Source organism: Oryzias melastigma, linkage group LG14, assembly GCF_002922805.2.
Source record: "Oryzias melastigma strain HK-1 linkage group LG14, ASM292280v2, whole genome shotgun sequence".
NCBI classification, from domain to species: domain Eukaryota; kingdom Metazoa; phylum Chordata; class Actinopteri; order Beloniformes; family Adrianichthyidae; genus Oryzias; species Oryzias melastigma.
Window position 1 is genome coordinate 28,974,663 of NC_050525.1, and position 24,099 is coordinate 28,998,761.

The 24,099-nt window shown below is 43.5% G+C and overlaps 2 protein-coding genes across 2 annotated transcripts; one reads left to right on the plus strand and one right to left on the minus strand.

Moving 5' to 3' along the window:
- The first annotated feature begins 7,639 nt into the window (after window positions 1-7,639).
- Window positions 7,640-9,898, plus strand: LOC112142649 (heart- and neural crest derivatives-expressed protein 1). The gene is made up of 2 exons (XM_024266159.2): window positions 7,640-8,404; window positions 8,981-9,898. The coding sequence occupies exons 1-2, from the start codon at window positions 7,925-7,927 to the stop codon at window positions 9,074-9,076; spliced, it is 576 nt and encodes a 191-aa protein (XP_024121927.1). The 5' UTR covers window positions 7,640-7,924; the 3' UTR covers window positions 9,077-9,898.
- Window positions 9,899-10,605: 707 nt separating this feature from the next.
- sap30l (sap30-like) lies at window positions 10,606-17,550 on the minus strand. Its single transcript, XM_024266166.2, has 4 exons — window positions 15,940-17,550; window positions 13,488-13,610; window positions 12,338-12,436; window positions 10,606-11,751 (listed from the first exon to the last, which is right to left on the minus strand). Exons 1-4 carry the CDS (start codon window positions 16,123-16,125, stop codon window positions 11,623-11,625), a joined length of 537 nt encoding a protein of 178 aa, XP_024121934.1. The 5' UTR covers window positions 16,126-17,550; the 3' UTR covers window positions 10,606-11,622.
- Window positions 17,551-24,099: the final 6,549 nt, after the last annotated feature.

The following is a 24,099-nucleotide window of genomic DNA, read 5'->3' on the forward strand; positions in this document are numbered from 1 at the left end:
AGAATTCAAAACATTTAGTTGTCATGGTAACGGAAAGAAAACTTAACTCAGACCACAAAAAGTGATGTAACCTCACTTAACATAAAATAAAAAATATGTTTTTGTACTCCTGAAAAAGACGAGCAACAACAGAACAGAAATGACGACATTTATAATTCTTCAGGTCAAAGTCGGAGCGGATCGGCTCACCGGGAGACGATGAGAGATGATGTCATTCGTTTACAGTCATCCAATGAAATACAAGCACTCTGATCCCATTATAAGGCAAAATCTAAACACGTGTCCTTTTCTAGGACATAGTTTCTGCAGAGCGACATGAGTTCATCAGAAATTCACCTCTGAGTTGTGCAGCAAAAGCAAGTCTCCATCAATATCCCATCATCCCTTTGTTTCCATTCTCCCCCACTAGCTTACAGCCCTCATGAGCTAACATTCGCTCCGTGAAACGCCAAGACTCGTTTTGGACTCTGGACGAACATTTCTGTTGATCTAACGGCGTTTCTTCACAGAAAATAAACGTTTTCAGAAAGTTTCCTGCAAAGTGCAAAAACAAAGAACTGCTGCAAAAGTTTTCAGGAGCTGAAAGTGAACAGAATAAAAGGAAGTATTTGGAGTTTCACTTTGTGATTTTTTTGGTTTACAAAATGTTATATTTCAGATCAAAGTTTAGCTTGTTTTCTTTATGCTACTCATGAAGCTTCAGCCGTGTTCAAAGGCTGGTACCGCTCAGTTCTGACGGTCCGACCAGGAGGATGGATCAACCAAACCACTGACTGCAGCACAGAGAGGTCGGATGTAAAGATGGTCAAACTCAAAGCACTGAAAAGTGAAGAAACACTTTTGGGGGGAAACGTCCAGATCTAATTATAAAGAACAACAAAAATCTGGAGTGAAAACACACAAATACCCAACCAGCAAATCCAACTGGACCATGTGGTTCAAAAGTGGCTGAAAATGTGGGTCTTAAACGGGTTTATCTGCAGTCTCCAAGGTGGCCCCACATGTCTTTGCCCACATTGGATAAAGTGGGGACTCAGTGGGTATGCTAGCTACGGTAAAGCTCGCTAGCTCGAAACAGGAGTTTGCTAGCATGCTACAGTAGCGCTCGCTAGTTGGCTAAAGTGGAGCACATTAGCTCGCTAGCACACTACGCTGTCCACCGGGCAGCTAGCGTAGCGAGCTAAGCTACTGAGTCCACACTTAAGTCATGTGAGCAGCCACAGAGACTGTAACCCTAGAACTCTCACAAACACATACAGGACCCACATTTTCTGCCACTTTTAAACCCTATTGGTCGACATACGTTTAAATCCTGCTTTAAAAATGATACATAAATCATGGATAAGACGTTAGCTGCTCAGAGCTGCCCTCATCTTCTCTGAGTTGTTTGGTCGACGCCTCAAAACGAAGTTTTCCTCCTAAACTAAAGTCCAGATTTGTTCTGGAACCTCGGCAGCAGCGCGGACGTTTCTATCCTGGGTGGCCTCGGCGGGGAAACGGCGCTCTCACCCCGATGTTTAACTTCACTTCCTAACATCACCTCTCCCAAACCTCCTCCCAGGTAGAGGCTAATGGGCAGCTCCACATCTGTGGCCCATTCAGCGTTTTAATGAGCGGGCGAGCGAGCGAGGCGGAGAGAGAGACCCCGGCATGAATGGACAAACACAGACTTTAACTAGCTGCCTCTGCCATTAAGAGCCTGTGGGGCAATTATGTCTGCAGCACAATGACCTCAACACAACTGCAGAGTGTTAGTCTATACAAACGTCCTTCAGAGGGATGCTGGGATTTATTCTCTCTGCTCAAACACTCCATAATCCACCTCAGAATCGCTTTTATTTAATGTCCCATCAGAAACCAACGTTTATCTCCATCCAACGTTAGCTGCTGAAAAGCATCAAACTCTGAGATTTCTGGAACGACGTTTGATGTCCTGAAAGTTTTCTGCCTCCAGCTGGAGGTCAACCAGCTCTGAAACTTCCTGCTAAAGTGCTGGACTTGAGGGTCCCTGAACCGTCTGCACCTCAGGATCTCTGGAGGTCAACCTCTTTGGCTGATGTTTTGACTCGGAGCCGGCCTGAAGCCTCTGGGGTCGTCTGACACAGAGCAGCCGCCCGCATGCCGCTGCCGCTGCTGTGATGTCATCGGAGGCCGGCGAGCGCAGCCGAACCCCATCCGGATCAGAACTGAGAACCACAGCTTACCTGCTGCTTCAGTCAAAAAACATCCAATATCATTTCAATCATTTCAAAACAAGTTTTAGGGAAAAAAGTTACAAATCCAACAATGACAATGTCAAAGAAATGTTGTTTTAAACCAGTTAAATACAAGCTGTGGTCAGTTACTGATCCACACGATTATTAACAAATTAAAACCAAATGTTTTCTTTTATAAGGAACTCTTGAAGTTTGTTTATTGAACTATTGCTGTGTTTAAATCTAAAAAAACAAATGAGTTTAAAGCAGAGAATCAGTGTTTGTGACACAGTGCTGTGATTCTGTAAAATACTAAACTTCAAATCAGAAATAATCCAAAGATGTCATCATAAACAGAAACTTTGTTCATAAACTACATTCTGTAGTTTAGAATGTCATAAAAGGCAGAAAGTTTCAGCATTTCACTAAAACAGAAACTATTTGATCTTAGATCTTTTTTAAACGTTTAAGATATTTTTCCAGGTTTTACGTTTTTTTTTTGTCTCATTTGGGCTCAAATTTAAAAATAAGGAAAATTATCATTAAAACAAGTCAAAACAATTTTGCTTTAAAGTCCAAACTTGATTTAAGACTCAGATTTTCCTGTAATTTTGGATCAAATTTGAAGGATATTATTCTAAATTTGAGGCATTCATGAACGTTATTGTAGAAACAAAAACATAGATTCATGATCTAAAAATTAGTTCTAGTTTTAGATTTTAATGGAGTTTTATTAAATTCTCCTTAAACATTTTAATGAATCATTTCCACTCATTTAATACTTTTAATATTTTTTCTGATTTCTTGTTAAGTAAAAACTTTCTTGCTGCATCAACAGAGAATTTTACTACTTTCTTGTACTTTACTTTTGAAAATAAATAAATAAGAGGGCGTCTTGTTTTAGACTCCCTCTTCAGAGTTGGTGGTGGTAGTGTGATGATGTGGGCCTGCAGTGGAGTTTCAGGGTGATTTTTTGTAACTGAAAGCTCCAGATTTCTGAGCTCTAAAGGAATGCTGGAGGAGAAGGTTTCTAAATCATGACTTTAAAACTTTTTTTGTTTTCTGACACGTGTCTTGTAGAAAGAGGAAATAGGTCATAGATTTGGGTCAAAAGGAAAAGTATTTTAGTCCTTGCTCGTCTTCAAAATTAGAAAAAAAAAACAATTTCCAAACAGAATTTACTTTTACAGGACAAAAAGACAAGAAATCTTTCCCTCCAGACTGAGTTAAAACCAACAAACTGAATCTCAGCCTCAGTCGGTAAAAGTTCTGTTTCAGATTCTCGAAACGCTTCGATCTGCTTCAGTTTTTGGTTTTCTGCTTTTGTGAAAGCAAACCGTCAGTGAGAACGATTCTCACAAAAACCTTCAGAGTCCTGTTTTCATCAAAGTCCATCAGCCTGACGGCTAAAGAGCTCCACTTCAAAAGTACAAATCTGAATTCTTTCAAAGTAAAAGCATCTGAAAGGAAATGACGATTTCAAAGGTTTCTGCTCACATCTGACACAAAAAAACCTTCATAAATAAAAAGAGAAAGTTTCAGATTTGATGGGATGTTTCAGATCTCTGGGTTTATCAGGTAAATATTTCTGGGCTCCTAAAGTCATCTGAGGCGGTGACCTCAGCGAGGTCATGGAGTGAACGGCCTCACGCTGCCTTCTTCCCTCCTCCCGACGCCTCCATCTCTGCTGCAAAAGCGAAGAGCGACCGTTGCGTCTGCAGCTCCGCGGCTGTCTGCGTGTAAAACCATCATGACGTGTTTGGATCCAGAAACTGTCCAAACACAAACGCTAAAAAGGTTTGACAGAAAGTGTTGGACCTTCCGTCCCTTCAGCTCGTCTCTGCCACCTCCGCGCTCCACATTCCTCCCATCCCGTTCTTATCTTTATTGGCTGAGGACGGGCAGAATTACTGCAGCAGGAGGACCTTTCTGAGGGACCGGAGAGCAGACGCGCACGGAGACGAGCGTCGCTTATCACCGCAGAGCTGGCAGAGGGACATAAAGTACAGCAGATCAGAAGGAGCAGCAGAAACATGTGGAGAATGTGCTGCTGATAGCAGAGCAGGATGAGGAGACGCTGCTGTGGAGGCTGGCAGTAAAACTAAATGATCCGCTTAAGATCCTAATGACAAACCGTAAAAAGCCACATCTTTAGCTGGTGGCAGTCTGGACGGAGTCAGCTCAACAGTTTGGAGATCATTATTCCAGTCGAATGTGAGAATCTAGAAGCTCTGCTCTGTTTTTGGACGTCCCAGCAGCTGCTGGTGGAGAGTTTCATCACAGCCGAGCCGCTCTCTGACCGTCTGCTGCAGCTCTCCAGGGAACCTTTCAAACAAACGTCACTTCTCCTCGTGTTTGGAGAGAATTTCTGCTTTTGAATCCTTCTGATGTGGCGAAGAAACCCAGAAAAACACAGACTGAACCTCATAATCAACATGGTTTCAAAAAGTTGTTGGTTTAAAAAAAGGACATTTTCTAGTTTATTTTTTAAAGTCTTTTATTTTTTAGCAGTAATTTAATTTAAAAAATAATTTCAGCACATAGATTTTAAACTAAGTGAGGAGCACGGAGGTGGCAGGACAATCATTTGGGCTCACACTTCGGGTTAGACTAATAATTCATCCAAAACTGGTTTTTAGTTTTCATTATTCATGAAAAATAATCTTTCTTTAGAAAGTTGGTCTACAATTTTATTCTATTTTTTTAATTTACATTTTATTTTATTTTTTATAAAGAATTACATTTTTTATTTTTATGGGCACTTTATTAGTATAAAACTTGTATTTTAATGATGTTTAACAAATCAGAGGGTTTCGAAGCAGATTAAACAACTTTTGATTATTAATTAGGAACTATTATAGCAAATTAACAATAAATTCATGTAAAAATGTAAGAATTTAAATATGAAGCCATCTAATAAATGTATCAATTAGTTTATTGGTTTTATTTTATGAACAACATGCATAAAAATATAGAAAAATGTGAAAAAACATCTCCATTACTAACATTTAAGCTAATATAAAAACATTTTTTGTACTAAAAAGCAAATAATTCTACATTTCAATAAATGATTAAATCAAAGTTCCGTTTTTGAATTTGTTTTTGTTTTGCTGGCGATTATTTTAATAAGATAAATGGTTAAAGTTAAATGTAAAAATCCTGCAAAGCTGTCCGAACCAAAAAAAAAATACTTAAGATTTTTATAATTAAAAAAACAACTAAATATTTACGAAAAGTTTGATGGTATGAAGTTTATCATTTGTGTTTTTTTGCAGTAATTTCCCACATTTTCTGTTTCTTTCTGACCTGCAGCATCAGATCAGGAAAACGTGTTTTTGAGTTTTGCTCTCAGAGGTTCGGACATTTTCTCTGAGTGACACGTGCGTTCATCCGCGCAGCACCAAGTGGACGTCGTGCATCTCCATATGAGCGCGCGCGGAAGCTGGAGGCGCTGCGCTTTGAATCAGAGAATATTTGTTTGGAAATGTGGAGAAGAGGGTAAGCACTCTGAAGAGGAGGGAAGCCGTGTCTAGGAAACTTCCACAAACAATCGGGAGGAGAATTCATGGCAGGCCCGCGTGCGTGCGTGGCTCCCGTGGCCTTTTATGGAGGTTTCCTCCTGCAGGAGTGGAGCCCTTTGGGCCTGGAGAGCCGGTTCCTTCAGCACCGACCCGGAGGAAGGAGGGGAGGGGGGGCAGTCAAGAGATTGAAGATGATGCAGTGAGAACCTGAAGAGGGTGAGACAGAAATATGGGGGGTGTGGGGGCTGCACTTCATCCCTGCACAGTGGACGTCTTAATCGACAGTGTCAGGTTTTCTTTCTGCGCGCGGCATGGGGTTTTTCACGCTGACAGTGGATGAGGAAGCGTCTGCAGAAGCAGCAGCAGCATCCACGCGCGCGCGCGGGTTGTCCTTCAGATTATGTTTCTGAAAAGCTCGGATGCTCTCATCAAAGGACGGAGATGCAGACCAGCTTCTGCGCGGAGGAAATGGGACATTTTCAGGTGTAAAGTCTAAAAACGGATTCAGTTGTTGAAGATAAAAACACCTGAGAGGAAACACGCCAGTGCGCGTGTCCGATCGTTTCCTTTGAGAAAATAAAGTTGCAAGAAATATTCGCTGTCTTAACTTTAATGATAATTTTTACTCTAATAATTCCAGCATCTTATGTTCTTTAATTACATGCAAATAAACAAGAATAAATAAATAAATAAAGCAAGATTTGAGCGGCGCGTAAAGGCAGCGCGCGCCGGGTCGTTTCGGGACGAAGCGCCGCGTGTTCCCGCGCCAGGCTGGTGCGTGCTCGCGTGAAATACGGTTCCACAAACCTGTGACGGACAATAATTTATGGCAACGCGGCTGGACGGTGAAATATGCTGCAAACGGGCGTGCTGTAAACAGTGCGCGGGCCAGGAGAGCTTTTATGGAAACCGTGCAGGGGAACACCTCCTGATTTATGGCTGTATTTAGATAAGACGCCGCCGTAAATGGTTCCTAAATAGCGTCAAGGTCACGCAATGTAATGGGATAATGTTTTTAGGCGATGGCGATAAGATGATGTGTTTAGTGTGTGAGGGAGGGGGGGACCGGGGCGCGCACGGAGCCGCGCACGGAACCGCGCACGGAACCGCGCACGGAGCCGCGGCAGGCCTGATGACCTGCTGCGTCCAGGCCGCGGAGTTTGGGGTTTGAAACCCCACAAGAATAACCTCCATCCGCCTGACCATTGTCGCTGATCACATCCGGGGTTTATATTCTGTTATGATATCTGATAACAGTAGAATGTCAGTCAGGAAATGCGCGTTCACTCCGCAAAAGGATGTCACAATTACGCACGAAAGCGTAAATGGATACAAATGTTATCCTTTAAAAGATGATAAAATAAATCCATTATTAATCTTTATTTTACATATAAAGGAAACCATTTTGGCACAAACTAAAATATTAATTACAGAAATAAAACTATTTAAAAAATAAAATAGTTTATTATGCGCAAAAGTTTTTGCTTTCTCCTCCATATTTACATTTTCCTGGACTTCCAACACTGTGTATAAAATATACATTTTCCAGCACTTAAAGTAATCGAGTATAAACAAAACAAACAGTAAATAGCTTTTTATTCTACCCCGGAACTGCAGCTCCTGTTGAAGCAGGTGTGCCCGCGCGCAGGTGGTGCGTAAATTACGCGCAAAATCTCCACAAAGGTTCCAACCTCCCAAAATAAAAATGAAAAAAGACACTAGAATCTTCTCGTTCTGGTGTTTCTGGGGGAACAGCCGCGCGCAGCATCATCAGGCAGATATGTGCTCTCTGCGCGCGCGGCTCGGGGGCTGCAGCTCCACACACGCACGGCGCATGTTGTTGCTCTGCAGACTCTCCTCCCCATCCTGTCCTCCATTGGCTGCCCCCTCTGCGCGCTGACATCCAATTCATATAAACCTGGGGCCTCACACCTTCAGCGGGGTCAAATTTCTCCGGCGGATCACAGCAGCCTCTTCAGGGCAGCGTCTGCGGCCCCGCAGGACTCCCGCACATCGCAGGCGTTTCCTCCTGGAATAATGACGCTGTTTGCGGCCCGTTCCGCCTCGGCGCGCGGCGCCTTCGGCATGTAAAGCTCTGCGGTTCGGTGCGTGAATTCAGAGGATTCTGCGCGTTTGGATGCGTTTCGTGGGCGCGCAGCGGCGGAGACTCGGAGAGCGGGAACGACTAGATCTGCGACTCGGCTCACCATGAACCTGATCGGGGGCTACCAGCATCACCACCACCTGATGCACGAGCCCTTCCCGTTCGTGCAGCGGTGCCACCAGGACGCGCCGTACTTCCAGAGCTGGGTGGTGAACCACGGCGAGGTCCCGCCGGACTTCCAGATCCAGACGCCCTACCCGGCCGCGGAGCTGGGGGCGCCGGGGGCGCCGCACGACGGCCGGCTGGAGGGGCTCCCGGCGGGGATGGGGAAGCGGAGGGCGTCGGGGCCCAAGAAGGAGCGCCGGAGGACGGAGAGCATCAACACGGCCTTCGCGGAGCTGCGGGAGTGCATCCCCAACGTGCCCGCGGACACCAAACTGTCCAAAATCAAGACGCTGCGCCTCGCCACGAGCTACATCGCGTATCTGATGGACGTGCTGGCCAAAGACTCCGGGGAGACGGAGGGCTTCAAGGCCGAGATCAAGAAGTTTGAAACGCGGGACCTGAAGCGGAAACGGGAGCTGGTGAGTCCCGCGTCGAACAGCAAAAATACAGATGCGGATTTTTAATCAGTTTGACATTTTTTAATCCGCAAAAAATCCGTTTTTACGTTTCCAAAAGTGTATTTTTTAGATAAAACCAGTTGGAAAAGCGACAAAAATATTTTTGAAACTGTTTTTATTTAAAGTTATTTACCTAAAAATTGTACAATCTATTTTTAATTTAACGCGTAAATGTTTCATATTTGTTTTTACTTTTCCTTATATTTTATTGCTATTGCTTTCTGCACCTAAAAGAGGATTGCTTTATCATGTCATTATAAAAACTATTCTATTTATATTTATATTTTTATTAGTAGGTATTTATCTAAACATGTGAAAATGCACAAACAAATTATAACAAACTTGTTAATTAACACAGATTTTGCATTAATTAAAAGTCATTTTTTATTGAATATTCTTTGCGTTTTAAACGCCTGAACGCGTAAAAATGAATTTTTAAAATTTCTGTGAATAATAATTGCGTCACATTTTTATTGATTTACTTTTATCTTTATTTGTCTTGATGATGATGATGATGATGCTGCGTCTTCTTCTCAGCCCGACGGCCTGCAGGAGACCATCGGAGCGGAGAAGAAGGCGAAGGGCCGGACCGGGTGGCCGCAGCAGGTCTGGGCTCTGGAGCTGAACCAGTGACCCCCCCACCCCCTGAAGACCCTCCACCTCCACCCGCTTCTTCTGGATTCAAACTGAGCACGCACGCGCTGAAAAGGTGTCAAAGACTGTGGAAAGAGACGAGAACGAGGCGCCGCTGGTGCGCTCTCGAGGAGCGGAGCGCGCGGCTCCAGCTGCCGCCAGAATCCCGCACCTTTTCCCGCTCGGCCCCCCACCAAAGAAAAGAAAGACGTTTCTGCTTCTTTCCCGCCTTTGCTTGTAATTAAGCTCCAACCGAGAAACGCGGGAAAAGGAAGTTCTGATGAAGAGGAGATCTCCTGGAGCCGCGACGCCGCAGGTGTTCCTGCGGACACAGGTGGTTGTTCCACGCGCGTTTGGCTGCTGTTTGTTGCGGGATCCCGTTGAATCTACCTCAGGCCCCCGGAGTGTCCGCGCGGCGTGACACCTTCACGCGGCGCAGCAGAGACCCGCAGCTTTCACGCACCAACAGGTTTCAACCCCTCCGCGTGCGTGTGGCCGCAGACGTGTGTTTTAGGTGTAAAGTTATCTATGGTTCCGGGAATAAATGAATTATTTTAAGACACGCGGGTTTGGGATTATTGATGTTTTCTCCCTCGTAAATTGTATTATTTTAATTTATTATTTTCCTGTGTTTTTTAAATCAGTTCTTCATGTTTTCTCATAAACATTTTAGGGATTTTATTTAGAAAATGTTTATATATTTTATCTAAAACACAAACATTTAAGCGAAGTGTTTTAAAAACAAAGTAACTCTGTCAATAAAAGCAAACAGTGACACCTGGCGGCCAAAAGCTGCAACAAACAGACATTAAAACTAGAAGTTTGATTACCTGCGATGTTGGTGTGAATGCGTGTGGCTGAAAGTCTGCAGACGCTGAAGCTTTTGTCTGAAAATAGTGACGCGATTTGCTTTAGTTTCTGAAGAGATTTGCTGAAAATGAAAAAAACTATTTGCAAAATGTGAAATTTGCTAAAAGACTGGAAATTTCGTCAAAGAAGAAAGAGCGCTGAAGATGACCTGAAGATGAGTAAAACATGACAATTTTGCAAATATTAAGTGAGTTCTTCAGAAATGAGCTAAAGTCAAAATGAACCCCAAAACCCCCAGTATCAAATTAGACAAAAAGAGCTAGATTGTTGCTTGATTACTAGCTAAACTCCAAGTAACCAAAAACTCTTTGGTAAACTGAATTAGTCAAAAACGTTAGCCTGTTGCTAAAATATTAGCTAAACTCCATTTTTTAAAAATTACTCCAAAGATGAAAACATCTTTAAATATATTTCAAGGTTTCTTGATAAACTACTTAACAATTGAAGACTTTCTCATTCATTTCCTGTGGGGCATATTTTGCTCAATATTTCAAGAACTATAAAGTCTATGAATACCAAAAATACAAGCAGTAACGTCCTGAACGTTTTGATACAAAGATCACTGAAATCTGAAAGTGTGATTTTGTTTTTGTGCTGACAAACGTTCAGAAAGGACGTGTGAATGCTGACTGAACAATAAATGAAAGCATCAGACGTCCTTCCAGCTGTACAATCCATTTATTAATCATCTTTAGAGCGTCACTTTCATACTGGATTCTCTAATACAACAGGGGGTTAATGAGGCATGACCTACGCGGTTACCTACATGATACTAACAAACCTACAAGCAAAAAGACTCTGAAACACAAATCCTAAATTCATGACGTCACCGGCAGAGAGACGGCTGGAGGAGGGATGGTTTCAAAATAAAAGTCCGAGTGTAAATAAACCCTGGAGTGTTTGCTTAAAGTTGGACGGTCGAGGCGTGAAGCCGTAAACACGGCAGAGCGTCTCAGCTGCAGATGGTTCAGAGGAAAAAAGGGAAAAGCAAAAATCCTTTTGGGAGATTCCTGTCTGCACTTTTCCCAAACGGGATGAAATATGAATGCAGAACCCCCCGATCCTGAAAGATGCTGGCTCTCTCCAGCCGTCACTTCCTGTGAGATTTTAAAATCAAAGACAAATCTGCAGAAAGACGAATGTGTTTAATCTGTAAGGAGATAAAGTCAGCAGCCACAGCCTCTACGGTCAGAACCAAGGATCCAGACGACGACGGAGGGTCCCGGCCTCGTGCTACATCGTTCCCACCGTCCTTGAACGCATCGCGCCGCTCTGGAAGAAGCCACTCCGACCTTTTCTGACACTGACGGCGTGGGAAGGAGTCGGTCAGAAATATTTTGGAATAAAAAGAAGAAACAGAACTTCCTGTTTGGCATGGACCCCCCCACAGTCAGCTCGGACCCCCCCACCACCACAAAAGGACACAATGTCTTCAGTCTTAAGGCAGCTCTATTGTACGTTGCATTCAAACATGTAGAAGCGGTTCTGTGACGGCCCGGTTCCTCAGCAGTTCTTCTGGACCGGGTCGGGCCTCTGCTTCTCCTCCGCTAACGTTGGGTGAGGAGGAGGAGGAGGAAGAGGGACGGGGGCGGAGCTGCTTTGGGTTTCTGCTGCTGTCCGGGTCGTGTTTGGTGTCGCCGTTCGGGTTTTGGCGCCGGGGGGGCGGAGGGGAAACTTTAGTCCAGCGGTTTGCCTCCTTCTCCTTTCTGGTCCAGGCGGCTCTTGCTGCTCTTCACCATGTAAATAAAGTAGGTCAGCGTCTCCTTCTCGTTCACCGGAATATTCCTGAAGTGACGACTCACCGTCTGACAAAGAAACCCGTCAAAATAAAGGTTAGTGTCTTCACATCCACTTTAGAGTCTCTTATTCTGAAATCAAGCCACTGATAGAAATGTTTATGTGATTCATAATTTGATAATAAATGGGATCTCTTAGAGAAAAGCTACTTTAGGGGAAAATATAAATTGAGAGTCTGAATTTGCTACGATGCCTTCAAGGTTGCTGGTATTTTCAAACATCTGTTTGACACAAAAGACATTTTAGCTTCTGATGTTGATCAGGATAGAATAAAAAAATCAAACAAGGAGCACAACTGATTATCTAAACATTAAAAATCTGATTCTCACTCCATTGCAGCTTTTTGACAAAAGATCAGAATGAATCCATAGGATCCGAGTGGATTTAAAGAACAAGATCCTGAGAAAATATATCCGTATTCATGCTTTACAAATATTTATATCAACCTGTTATTTGTATTTCCATCCAAACAAAAACTAAACACAGAGGATTAAAGACAAAAATCTCCCCAAAAACGGACTAAAACAAAGTCAGACTTGGGGCGCCCCCTGCTGGACGTCAGTGACATGTGTAAAGCAGCAGTAGTCGGGTTACCTCTGCCAGCTGGGCCTTGTTCAGACCCGGCCTGGTCTGCAGCTTGTAGTGCCGCTTGTACCGCCGGAGCGTGTTTACCTGCAGCTGGAACAGATCCACCTGAAACAGACGAGACGTCGGCTCAAACCTTTAACAGAGGACAGTAGGATCACGGATAATCCGTGGTCCGTACGGATCAGAGGCCACGGTTCGGCTGCTCCGTCCCGACAGACGAGCTCATCTGCAGCTTAACTCTTCAGTCACCAGGATTCAAAAATGAAACTTTATTTAAAAACACGTTGAAAGAGTTACGCGCCTCATATGGAAATAGGATAAATAGGTCACATAAAGAAAATACTGAAACCAGCAGTGATCAAACGGCAGTGCAGCCTTTTATTGACAGTGGAGGAAGAAAAACAAACGGCCAAACTCAAACGAGCGGGAAAACAGAAGCCTTTCAAAGCTTTAAAAATATGAACACAATTGGAACACCAAAGTAAGTTTATCTGCAAAAAAACTGTTTGCAGGATTCCTACTAGTTTTTCAATCTAGATTTAAGACTTTTTAAGACCTTTTTCGGTCAAAAATGAAGACCAATTTCTCAGTCTATTTTCCATTTCATATTTAATTTCTGTTTATTAATTTATCCCCATTTTAGGATCAAAACTGTAGCTTCTTTTATCTTGTTCTTTGTTTTTCTCCAACCAGCGGTGAGCATTCAGCATATGGATGCATACCAACTGCTTCTCCCTGTTTATTTACACCATTTCAATAAATAATTGTGGTCAAAAAAATGTAAATTTTGACATGAAATCTAACAGAGACGTTTCAAGCAGCAGCATTTCTAAGGCTCAGATATCAAAATTTGAGACTTTTTAAAGACTTTTTGAGACCCCGTGGGAACCCTTAGAAAGACCCACAGCTGCCCACACGGGTGCCTGCCAAAGATGACCGGTTACCAGGCAATAAAAACTTCTCACCACAAACAGAGAAATAAAAGCTCAAAATCCACCCGACACAAACAGAGAAACTGAAGCAGAAGCATTTTGAGGAGAACCCACCTGTGATCAGAACCGAGTTTGTCTGCAGATAAAACCAAAACCCCTCACAAACAAAGCAAATGGATCTGAGGAGCAGAACCGGACTGACCGCAGCGTGGCCGCGCTCTCACCTCAGGAACCTCCACGTCGTGATCTGGAGATTCGCCTCCGTCGTCACTGGTCTTTCTCTTTCTCTTGTTGCGGACGCTCTGGATGAAATTCTTGTGGAAATCACAAATGTAGAGATGTCTCACCTGTGGAGACAAGAGTGTGCAGTCAGGACTGTCAAACTCACAGAAAAACAATCATGAGCAAAATCCTGCAGGGAAACCGTCAGACCGTAAATGTGGAGCTTTTCTCCACCTGAAATGCAGCTTTCAGTCCGTCTGCTCTCGTCACGTGACGAGGCTCAGCGTTCCTGGAAAAGCCTCGTAGGCAAACAGAAAACTGAGAAACAGTCGGGATGCTAGAGAGGACGGCAGACGGAGAGAAAACCTTCAGGAAACATCCAAACTAAACCAGCTTAAATGCTGAAGACATCCTGCAACCGTCTTCATCGAGCAAAGATACAAACATAGAATTATGGAAGTTGAATTGTTTTCCTCTGTAAAACACAGCGATACCGAAGGACAATCTTCCTCTTCACCAGAAGACTTCAGCTGTTGGTTTGATGCTTTCTACCCCAAAGCAACGAGGAGAACATCAACTGTTACTGTAACAAAAATCTGCTTTTATTCTGTTTCCAAAGAGCTTCCAACAGAATGAATACCAAAAGTGAGGAAGCTGAGAGGTTTAATGAAGCTGGTGATGACGACTGTGGTCTGCTTATTAATTAGGGGTGTAGCGGATCACAGAACTCACGGTTCGGATCGTGTCATGGTTTTAGGGTCACGGTTTGGATCGTGTCACGGTTTTAGGGTCACGGTTTGGATTGTGTCACGGTTTGGATCGTGTCACGGTTTTAGGGTCACAGTTCGGATCGTGTCACGGTTTTAGGGTCACGGTTTGGATCGTGTCACGGTTTTAGGGTCACAGTTTGGATCGTGTCACGGTTTGGATCGTGTCATGGTTTTAGGGTCACGGTTTGGATCGTGTCACGGTTTTGGGGTCACGGTTTGGATCGTGTCACGGTTTTAGGGTCACGTTTGGATCGTGTCACGGTTCGGATCGTCTCACGGTTTTAGGGTCATAGTTTTAGGGTCACGGTTCGGATCGTGTCACGATTGGATCGTGTAACGGTTTTGGGGTCACGATTCGGATCATTTTTCGGATCAGTAAAAAGTAAAAAGAAAAGACAACTGGAAAAAATAATGAGATAAAAGCCTAAAAATACTTTTTAAAAGTTTCAAAACATAGATTTGATCAAACATATATACAATACTTCATAGCGTAAACATACCCTCACACATTACATCAAAAAATGCTCTAATTCAGGCTTATTTATAAAAAACAAAATATCTTTGAATTTTGGACACAAACAAAAAACTAAAACATGTCCTTTCTGATGATATTTACATGCTTTGCAACAAAATCTACAAAAGCTGGTATAGAAGATTGCTTGAAAATAGTTGAAGACACACATTAAGATAAATTACCTTTTTTTTCTAAATATAAAATATTTTTTACTTTTCACAGAGGTTCACATGGCTCTCTTTCAAAATAAAAGACTGTCTGTACCACATACAACCATCCGAACTCAGCAAATCATTCTTTGATAAATACAATCTGTACAAACCGTTTTAATGAGAATATTGTAAAGAAAATGTATTTTTGGCATTAACAAATGAAGATGATTTTTACTACTATTATTTACTATTTTATTATTATTACAATAATTATCCGGTGAATACAATCTATACAAAATCTTTATTCTCTTTTTGTGTTATTACAGTAATTCCTTGATAAATAGCCGTAAAGAGTTTAGGAACTCAACGTTTGTGTCATAATATCTGCATTATCACAGTCAGAAGAAGAACAGGCCACAGGTTTGTGGTTCCACTCTAGACTGGGTGCTCATGGGTAAAGTCAGTGAGATCAACAAGATTCTGAAGAATGGAGATTCATCAGAGGAGGCGCGAAGACAGAAGACACCTTCATCTTCATCAGTCTGAGCTGCTCAACAACAACAACAACAACAACAACAACAACGTCTGGCTGTCACGCGGCGAGGCTGCTGTGGGAAAACTAGGAAGCTGGGCCCGAATCCCACACCGGAACCAGCTCTGATCTCGGAGTTCTTAACGTTCAGGTCATGAAGCTCCGCTGCAGTCAGACTGCGCAGCTAAACTGCCATTTTACGAAGCGACGGCGGAGGGAGGGGGGGCGCACGGGAGAACACGGTATGTGTCCCCCCCCCCGAAACGATTTGACATTTACCTGAGAGGCTAAAACGCAGGTGAGACTCCATCAGAGAGTGCAGTTTTCCGCAGCAAGAACGCCACCGGAACCGAGAGCGTCTTTGTTGATCAGCCGGCTAGCTCGCGCTAGCTGACAGCTACCCTGACAGGAAGGCTCCCGCGAGCCTCCCGCTCTGCTAACACCCCGCGTGACTTCAGAAACAAGAGAAGAAAAGACGCGACTCACGCTTTTGTCGATGTCCAGCTTGAGCTTCTTCTGAGAAATGCTCTTCTGGATCCTCTTGCTGAAGGAGGCGTTTCCAGCCGAGCGGCCGCAGCGCTCCCCGTCCTCGATCAGGCAGCAGCTCTGCCCGTAGAACGGCGGAGCAGGTGGTCCGTCGTGGCTGTCCTCCTCCGTGCTGAAGCCGTTCATGGCGGGCGGGCGGCTGTCACCGACTTTCTCAGGCCGAGCGGGGAATTACAAACTCGCAGACGGCGGCCGGCTGCCTCGTTCACGCGCAGCGCTTTTGTGGAAGTCGTCCCGGCAACGTTAGCTTAGCTAGCTAACCTAGCTAGGTGGCTATTTGGCGAGATAACAGTCTTCGTCCTCCGATTAATGCTGACGATTTCTCTCGATTGAAGCCATTTTTGTATTCCCTACAGGTTGACGCCGACGCCGGGTGCCTTTCGTGCGGGCCGGCCTTCGTGCTCGCCGGGGAGCAAGGTGGATGATCCGCCGCAGATGCTGGAATTCCTTCGGTGAGATCGCCGTAGTTAGTTTGCTGCACGGACCAGCACTCACTTTCCCATCATCCCCCCGAGTCCCGCTAAGAAGTGACAATAGTTCCCGAAACACAACGCAAAATAAAAACAAATTCGCCTATTTTCTGCCGACACCTTCACAAAAGCGATATTCTTTCAGAACTGCTCGTACAATGGAACATGCTCCGTCTTTGTGAAGGAAGTTCTCATACTGAGTACTGATTGGTCAATGTTCGGCCAAGGCGGGCTCACGGAGGGAAATCTGAAATCCTATTGGCTGAGGCAAACGTCAATCCTCCCCAAGGGGCTTTTCCTGTTAAACTCGCCGTCATATGTTTTTTCCAACTGAAACGAGTTAAAGGTGGCGTTGCTTCCAACCAGTGACTTTAAACTACGCAGCAGACAAGAAACAACCACCAAGACGAGTTAAATGTTTCACAAATCATTAAATGGATACATTTATCACGTACACCGATCATTTAAACCAAAAAGTTCTCAAAACGAACGAAAAAAAACGAGGTCTAACTTTCGGCGTCCACGCTTCTCAGGAGACGCTGGGAGGATAAACATCCTGTTTGAATCACTTCTTCATCCACATTAATGCATTATGAAAACCCTAATTATAACAACAATAATAACAAGCTTTATAATCTGCCACTTTTTGTTGCTTCTTGTTTTGCGACAAACAAAAATGAATGAACAGATGTTGACATCGACATGTTGTAGTTCCTTTAAGCACCACACGGGGGAGACAACGTCCGGAAAAAGTTTAAAAGGAAAACCGGAAGTCTTTATCTTTTAAATGTCAGACGAACACGTTAAAAAAAACATTTGTAGCTCAACAGGGTGAAAGGAGCAAATCATAGTATCTGTGTCTGTTGAGAAATAAGACATGTTTGCATAAAATAGGTGTGTAAAAAATATCAGTGATTTAAACAATGTAAAAATCTTGCAACTCTTCTGTTAAACTGTTATAACAATTTTTATGTGAAGTCACGTGTATTTTAAATCATGCTAATTTTTATCACTTTTTTCCATCAGTTTTCTGAACATGCTGTCTCTCTTTCAGAGTAAGGGCTGCTGGAGCCTATCCCAGCTACTGTGAGCCTATCCCAGCTACCTGTTTCAAAACACCATGAGAGTCATACAGTACAACAATTCCAGAACTGTGTCCTTTAGCCACTAATGCATCTGCAGAGGTACCGTACCCGAGTACTTTTGATGCAGGGGTGGTTCAGACTACAGTTCGGTGGACTCTCTGGTACCGGCAGGTTGTGGTCCCTAAAGCCTCGTTTCCACTGAGCAGTCTGGTACGGTCCGGTTCAATCCGGTATTTTGAGTGTTTCCATTGTAAAATGGACCCATTAAACAGTTCCGACCCGTACCTCTTGAGGGCCCTCATCCGGTGTTTGTCCATAGAAGAATAGTACAGGACGGTTGGGGCGTAGCTGCTGTTTCCACCTGCTGAAAACGACGAGCTGCAGGATGACGTCCATTGTTGTTGTTTTCTAGTCGTCGCCCTGCAATGACACGCTAGCGCTCTACACCACGCATGAAAACAAGCCGCTCTGTGGAACTGAGTTTAACTGAGTGGAAAGGCTTACCAGAATTAACTGGACCGTACCGTACCACTCCTTACCAGACTGGACCGCTCAGTAGAAACAAGGCTTAAGGTGTGTGATCCGCCAAAGTCATGCTATCAGTTCTAAAACACTCGTTAAAAATGTCATAAAAACAGCAACGTAAACCAAATAGTAACAAGAATGACTAAACTTACGATGTAAAGTTAGCTGTTTTTAAATTAGTTTTCTGCTTGTAGTATGTTTTTCCTTTTATTAGGATATGGTGATGAAAAGAGTGCACAATGCCACCCAGTGGATCGGGATGAAACTGTGATCTGTGAGTCAGTGTGAGTGAAGTCCAGGAAGAAGGTGAAGAGCAGTATTCTGACATGGTTCCATATGGATCCCCTCCTACAGAACTTATACTTTTTTCAAAGCATCATCTAAATGTTTTTGCTAATGATAAAGCTGCTGGAAGAGATAATCTTTTGAGTACAAACCAAAGACTTTTTGTTTTTGGTGGAATTTCACCCCCCGCACTCTTTCAGATTTGGAAACCTCAAAAGCTGTTTGCCGAACCCAGCAGCCACCAAGAGCTGCAGAGACTTCTGGAATATGGTGGAGGGCTGCTCCAGAGTAGAAACAAGCCTCGAAGGCCGCCTGCATTATCCTCTCCATGGTGTTTTTCCTTTTGATCCATGTGATATTATCAGCTCTTGTGTGCAAACGGCTTCATCACTGCGAGCTGAGAGCAGACGGAGGAGGAGGATGTCATTCAGGGATAAAACAGATGAAAGCGGGCCAGCCTTTAAGGGGTATTAAAGACAATTGGACGACTTTTTGTGGGGAACGGCCACGAGTCTCATAAAGACGCTCCAATGGATGTGTCTCACAGCAGAAGGCTGCAGAATGAAATGGGCCGGCGCCTCTCCTTGAGTGGAGGGGAATGCTGATTGTGCATCAACTGATTGACTTAAAAAGTGAACGATGATGGAGCAATAAAACATTAACAGGTTTCTCACTTTGCAATTTAGGGCTTTAAATCATGGTGGAAATGCCTCCGAGAGGCTATAACATGTTAAGTGCTCTGTGGATGTGTTCAAAGTTGTCTCTGCGCCTCCATCTGCGACCGGCTGAACGTTACGACCCCCCCGGGGGGAAAACGGGCCCCGCTGACGAGCCGCGTTCACCCAGGAGTAAATCACCACAAATGGACCAAAGCTACACCACTTTCTGTGTGGACCCATGAAATGATTAGGATATTAACATTTATTACCGGCGTGCTTCAACACCATCGCTCACAAGGTGTGATTAGGTCATAAAAGAAAAACCAACCGGACGGCGTGGCGACGCCAGAGGACCTCTGACAGGAACAGAACCGTCAGAGCAATGGTGTCCAAATCTGGGCCTTGAGGGCTGGCCCCTACATGTTTTCCAACCAACCTGTCATTGAAGCTCCTTATTGGCTAAACACACCTGATCAGGTGATCAGCAGCAGATCAGGCAGGATTTCTAGAAAACCAGCAAGAGATCAGCCCTCGAGGACCGGATTTGGACACCCCTGGTTTAGAGGGAAGATCATGGCTTTAATGTGAGGCTTTTCTTTGAGTCAAAGACAGAAATAAACTTCCAGACTGAAGCTTAATTGAAAATGAAATGGAACAGTTCCTCGGATAAACACTTGTTGGGTTAAAAAAATCTGTATTTTTTTATTCCCAAGTAAACAAATCTAACTTTACTGCAACAATAACCACACGTCACATGGTTTCAATACACTATTCCCCCATTATTTGCGAGGATAAGAGACCGGAGAATAGGGCTGGGAATCTCAGGGTATCTCACGATACGATGCGATTCACGATACACAGCTCACGATACCGATAGTGTCTCCAAATGCTAAACATTGCAGTAATCATTATATTACCATGGTTATCTATGATATAGATACATTTAATATATATATACATATATATATATTATTCTCTTCAGAACCATTTTTAGAACAAGTTAAAACACAACATGTTCATTTAGTAAAATTATCAATAAATGCTAACATGTCTTCACAATAATTACACACATTTTATGGAACTTATAAACAAAACAGAACTAAATGCAGAGTATATCAAATGGCCTTCTCACTTCAAAGAACAAAAAATGTGGGAATAAAAATTCATAATGCTGCATTTGACTTCATTCAGAGATACACCGCAGCACCTTCTTCAGATGCAAACTGAGTTGTCTGAGCTTTTTAACCAACTGGAAGAGTGACTACTAAAATCATATAATGCGTGAAACCACGAATAAAGAAATGCGAATATGTGGGGGAAGGCTGTCCCCTTTTTTTCCCATGTTGCCTGATTTTATTTCCATTTCTATCAGTTTCATCCAGAAAAAGTTAATGGATAGCTTACACTGCTAATGTTGGGGAGGAGGTTCAGATGCATTAAATCTAAGGGTGTGTGTGTTTCCCTCTCTCACGATTCGATACGATCTCGATACATAGCTTACATACATACCTTTATATTTATAAAGGATTAAAAGAACTTTTTGTTGATACGATACAGTCAGATTCTTTGACCAAAAACACTCAAATCTAGATATTTTGTATTCATATTGATCGCGGAGTGAAGCAGACCCAGATGCTGGAATCCGGAAGGACTACGGGAGGCAGATGAAGTTTGACAGTTAGTTTATTGTCCGTGGTTATTGTGGAGCTGATGCCGGGACAGGAATGGAGTAGCTTGAAACGAGGCGGAGATCCGGAGCGGTGGGGCGGTTATCCAGGAGGTGAGGCAGGCTGACGGAGTGTGGCGTGGCAGAGACGATGGGAGGTGACAGACCCAGGCTGGCACGTGAATGATGGACCAGGTAAGGTAACGAACTGGCGATGAATGCTGGAGCAGGTCCCCTTTAGGTACTGAACTGGTGATGAGGTGATGTCCAATAGCTGGGTCCAAACGAAGGAGCAGAGGGAGCACCATGACACATATATCAATTAAAGCTATAAATAATCAGGCATTTGATAGAGAAATGTATTCAGGTATTGACTTGGAAGAAACTAGCTTATGATTGGATGTCTTTTTGTTTGCATCGCATCAACATAAAAAGACAGACAGTAGAAAAAATACAGAAGGAGAAACTGCAGTTTGCTAGAAATTGATTTTTGTCAGGAGTCAGAGCTCTGACTCCCCCTCTGGGCACCAGAGGGAACAGTCACCTGAGTACTAACTGCACTTCATCTCCCAGAAGCCCCAGCCCTCAGTTCCTGGTTCCTGCTCAGCTGTCTCCAATCACACAATCACCCACCTGCTTCTTAAGCAGCACACAGAGCCACACTCACTGCGAAGTATTTGTTTGTGCCACCCTGCCTACAGTACCGAGCGTTTATACCTGGACCTGACCTTCTGTCTCTGACCCTCTGATTGCCTGACTGCCTGACGCCTGACGCCTGCCCTGAACCTCACCTGGACTCTGACTACTCTACTCTCTCTTCTCGGATGATCCTCTGCTCGTGTGTGAACTCTGCCTGTCTAACCCTGCTTTAGTTTTGTGGACTTTTAGCTCCGATAATAAACCAGCTGTCTGCCTGTTTTGTGACAATTATACATCTTGACTGATTTTTATGCCTTTTAACCAACATAATCTTGTTCACATCTGTGCTTTTATAAATGAAACTGCAGTTGCTCCGTCCATTTTCTATTTATTACATCCCTTACAGATACTGCTGCTACTCCCACAGCCTGATCGGTTTTTCCATACGTATCTAATATCTTTTAAATCCCTAATTAAATCTAAAACAGACTCAGAAATAGCTTTTCTCCAGAGCTGATTAGGGCATAGTGCCCCCTGCAGGAAAACACCTGATACCCCCAGTCAAGGTCAACCTGGAAACACATGAATCCTCCTCCTGCTTTGACCCTTCAACACTTACAACGCCATTCGGATCGATTTCTCGCTGACAACAACCCAGCAGGAACCACAAAGTCTTATTTCACCCTTTAGAAATACAAAGACGCTGATTTATGTATTAATGATAAATATAAGTTAACTTTTTTGGCTCAAATAAGATAAACATAAATAGAAAGTAGCCTGTTATTGAAATATGAAATAGTTTATAACAACAGAGTACAGTTCAAGATCCTGGTTTTGACCTACAGAGCTGTTAATAACCAAGCAATGGCCTACTTAACGGACCTGGTGCAGCCGTACACTCCCAGCAGGTGCCTGAGATCATGTGACCAAGGCCTGCTGGTGGTTGAAAGAACTCGGTTAAACACTAAAGGTGACAGAGCTTTTACAGCAGTGGCTCCATCTCTCTGGAACTCCTTCCTCTCAGCCTCAGATCTGTTGACTCAGATATCTTTAAAAAGCAGCTAAAGACACATCTTTTTAAAATGGCCTTTTCTTAATTCTGTTTTTATATTCTGCGTTTTACTGTGAAGCACTTTGTGATTTTTATCTTGAAAAGTGCTATAGAAATAAAGATTATTATTATTATTATTATTATTTTGGCTGAGGTTCCTTTCCAACGAAGGATCACATAGAACCATTGTAGTGATGCAAATGTAGTGTAACGTCAGCAGTGATAAAAAAAAACACAAAGAACTGTCTATTTTGTTTGTGGAGCATCTCAGCCAGAAATGTGTAAATCTAACAGACCAAAATTAAATCTGAGCTAATCAAGTGACCCTTACGTATTCTTCAAATCAATAAAGCAGCTTAAGTTTGTAAAATGTGTTAAAAATAGAAAATCCTTGTAATCTGCTGCGCCTCCATCCTGGTTCTGCTCAATGACCTCCAGTTGGTTTCTGTGGTTCACAGTGAATAAAAAACAGTCCAAATGTTTTAGTTCAATTTGTGACATGAACTGTTTTTGAAGGAGTTTAATTAAACTTGAGTTACTTTACTATACTTTTTAAAATTACTTTACAACTAACATATTGAGTGACTTTTTAAAATGGACAACGTTTTAATTATTTATTTACAATGTGGTTAGCGCTCTTGCCTCACAGCGAGAAGGCCCCGGTTCGACTCCCGGCTGGGACCTTTCTGTGTGGAGTTTGCATGTTCTCCCCGTGCATGCGTGGGTTTTCACCGGGGACTCCGGCTTCCTCCCACCGTCCAAAAACATGCTTCATAGGTTCATTGGTGACTCTAAATTGCCCCTAGGTGTGAATGTGTGAGTGAATGGGTGTGATTGAGGCCCTGAGACAGACTGGAGACCTGTCCAGGTGAACCCCGCCTTCGCCCATCAGTAGCCGGGTTAGGCTCCGGCACCCCCACGACCCCGAAAGGGAAGAAGCGGACAAGAAGATGAATGAATGAATTTCCTATTTAAACTGAACATTGCTGAGAAAACCAATCCTTATGTTTAATGATGACCAAAATGTCTTTGGATCTTGAGTTAAAAATCTTAAGGATCAGTTTTGCTTTCAGTCTAACGAGAGCTGCAGGTGATGTGTGATTGACAGGTAACTCCTCAGGTGTGCACCTGCTGCCGTTGTCGTCCTCATTCCTCCCTCTGTTTTCACCTGAATGTCAGAGTTCAAAAATGTCAAGATGATCTGGAAAAAGTTCAAAACAAGCTTTAAATCAGCTGAGGACTAAATTCACCTCAGAATCGTTTTTACAGTCAAAGTGAGAACTGTGAGATTTTCTGAATAAGAGCTGAAAAAGAGGAGATTTCCTTCAGATCAAGTTTCCTGTCCGTCGCTTGTTGTGGAGCTTGACAGTTTGTAGCTGAGCAACAGAAACATGGAGTTGGTCTCTGCTTATTTTCAGATCCATCTCTTCCAGGATCAGAAGTTTTTCTCCTCACATTTGTTTGTGTCCAGGCGGCCAATTTTATCCTTAGGCGGCGGGTGCCGCGGTCGTCAGCAACCGGAGACACGATAAACACCAATTTTATGGCAAGACAGAGTCAGGAGATCCAGTGAAAATCAGTTTGGGCATGTTGTCTCACGCACTGCTGCTCCTCAGCAGATGTGACACTTCCTGTGACTCTGAGACGCTGCTGCTGGTTCAGCAGAGCGCCAAGGGACTGCAGCCGTTATCCCTCCGCCGTTATCCCTCCGCCGTTATCC

Excerpts from the sequence above, each read along its gene's own strand:
- sap30l (XM_024266166.2), bottom strand. The coding sequence starts at position 16,125 with ATGAACGGCTTCAGCACGGAGGAGGACAGCCACGACGGACCACCTGCT. Across the intron at positions 12,437-13,487 it reads ACGACGTGGAGGTTCCTGAG|GTGGATCTGTTCCAGCTGCA; the intron begins GTGAGAGCGCGG and ends CGTCTGTTTCAG. Across the intron at positions 11,752-12,337 it reads ACAAGGCCCAGCTGGCAGAG|ACGGTGAGTCGTCACTTCAG; the intron begins GTAACCCGACTA and ends TTTCTTTGTCAG.
- LOC112142649 (XM_024266159.2), top strand. The coding sequence starts at position 7,925 with ATGAACCTGATCGGGGGCTACCAGCATCACCACCACCTGATGCACGAG. Across the intron at positions 8,405-8,980 it reads TGAAGCGGAAACGGGAGCTG|CCCGACGGCCTGCAGGAGAC; the intron begins GTGAGTCCCGCG and ends TCTTCTTCTCAG.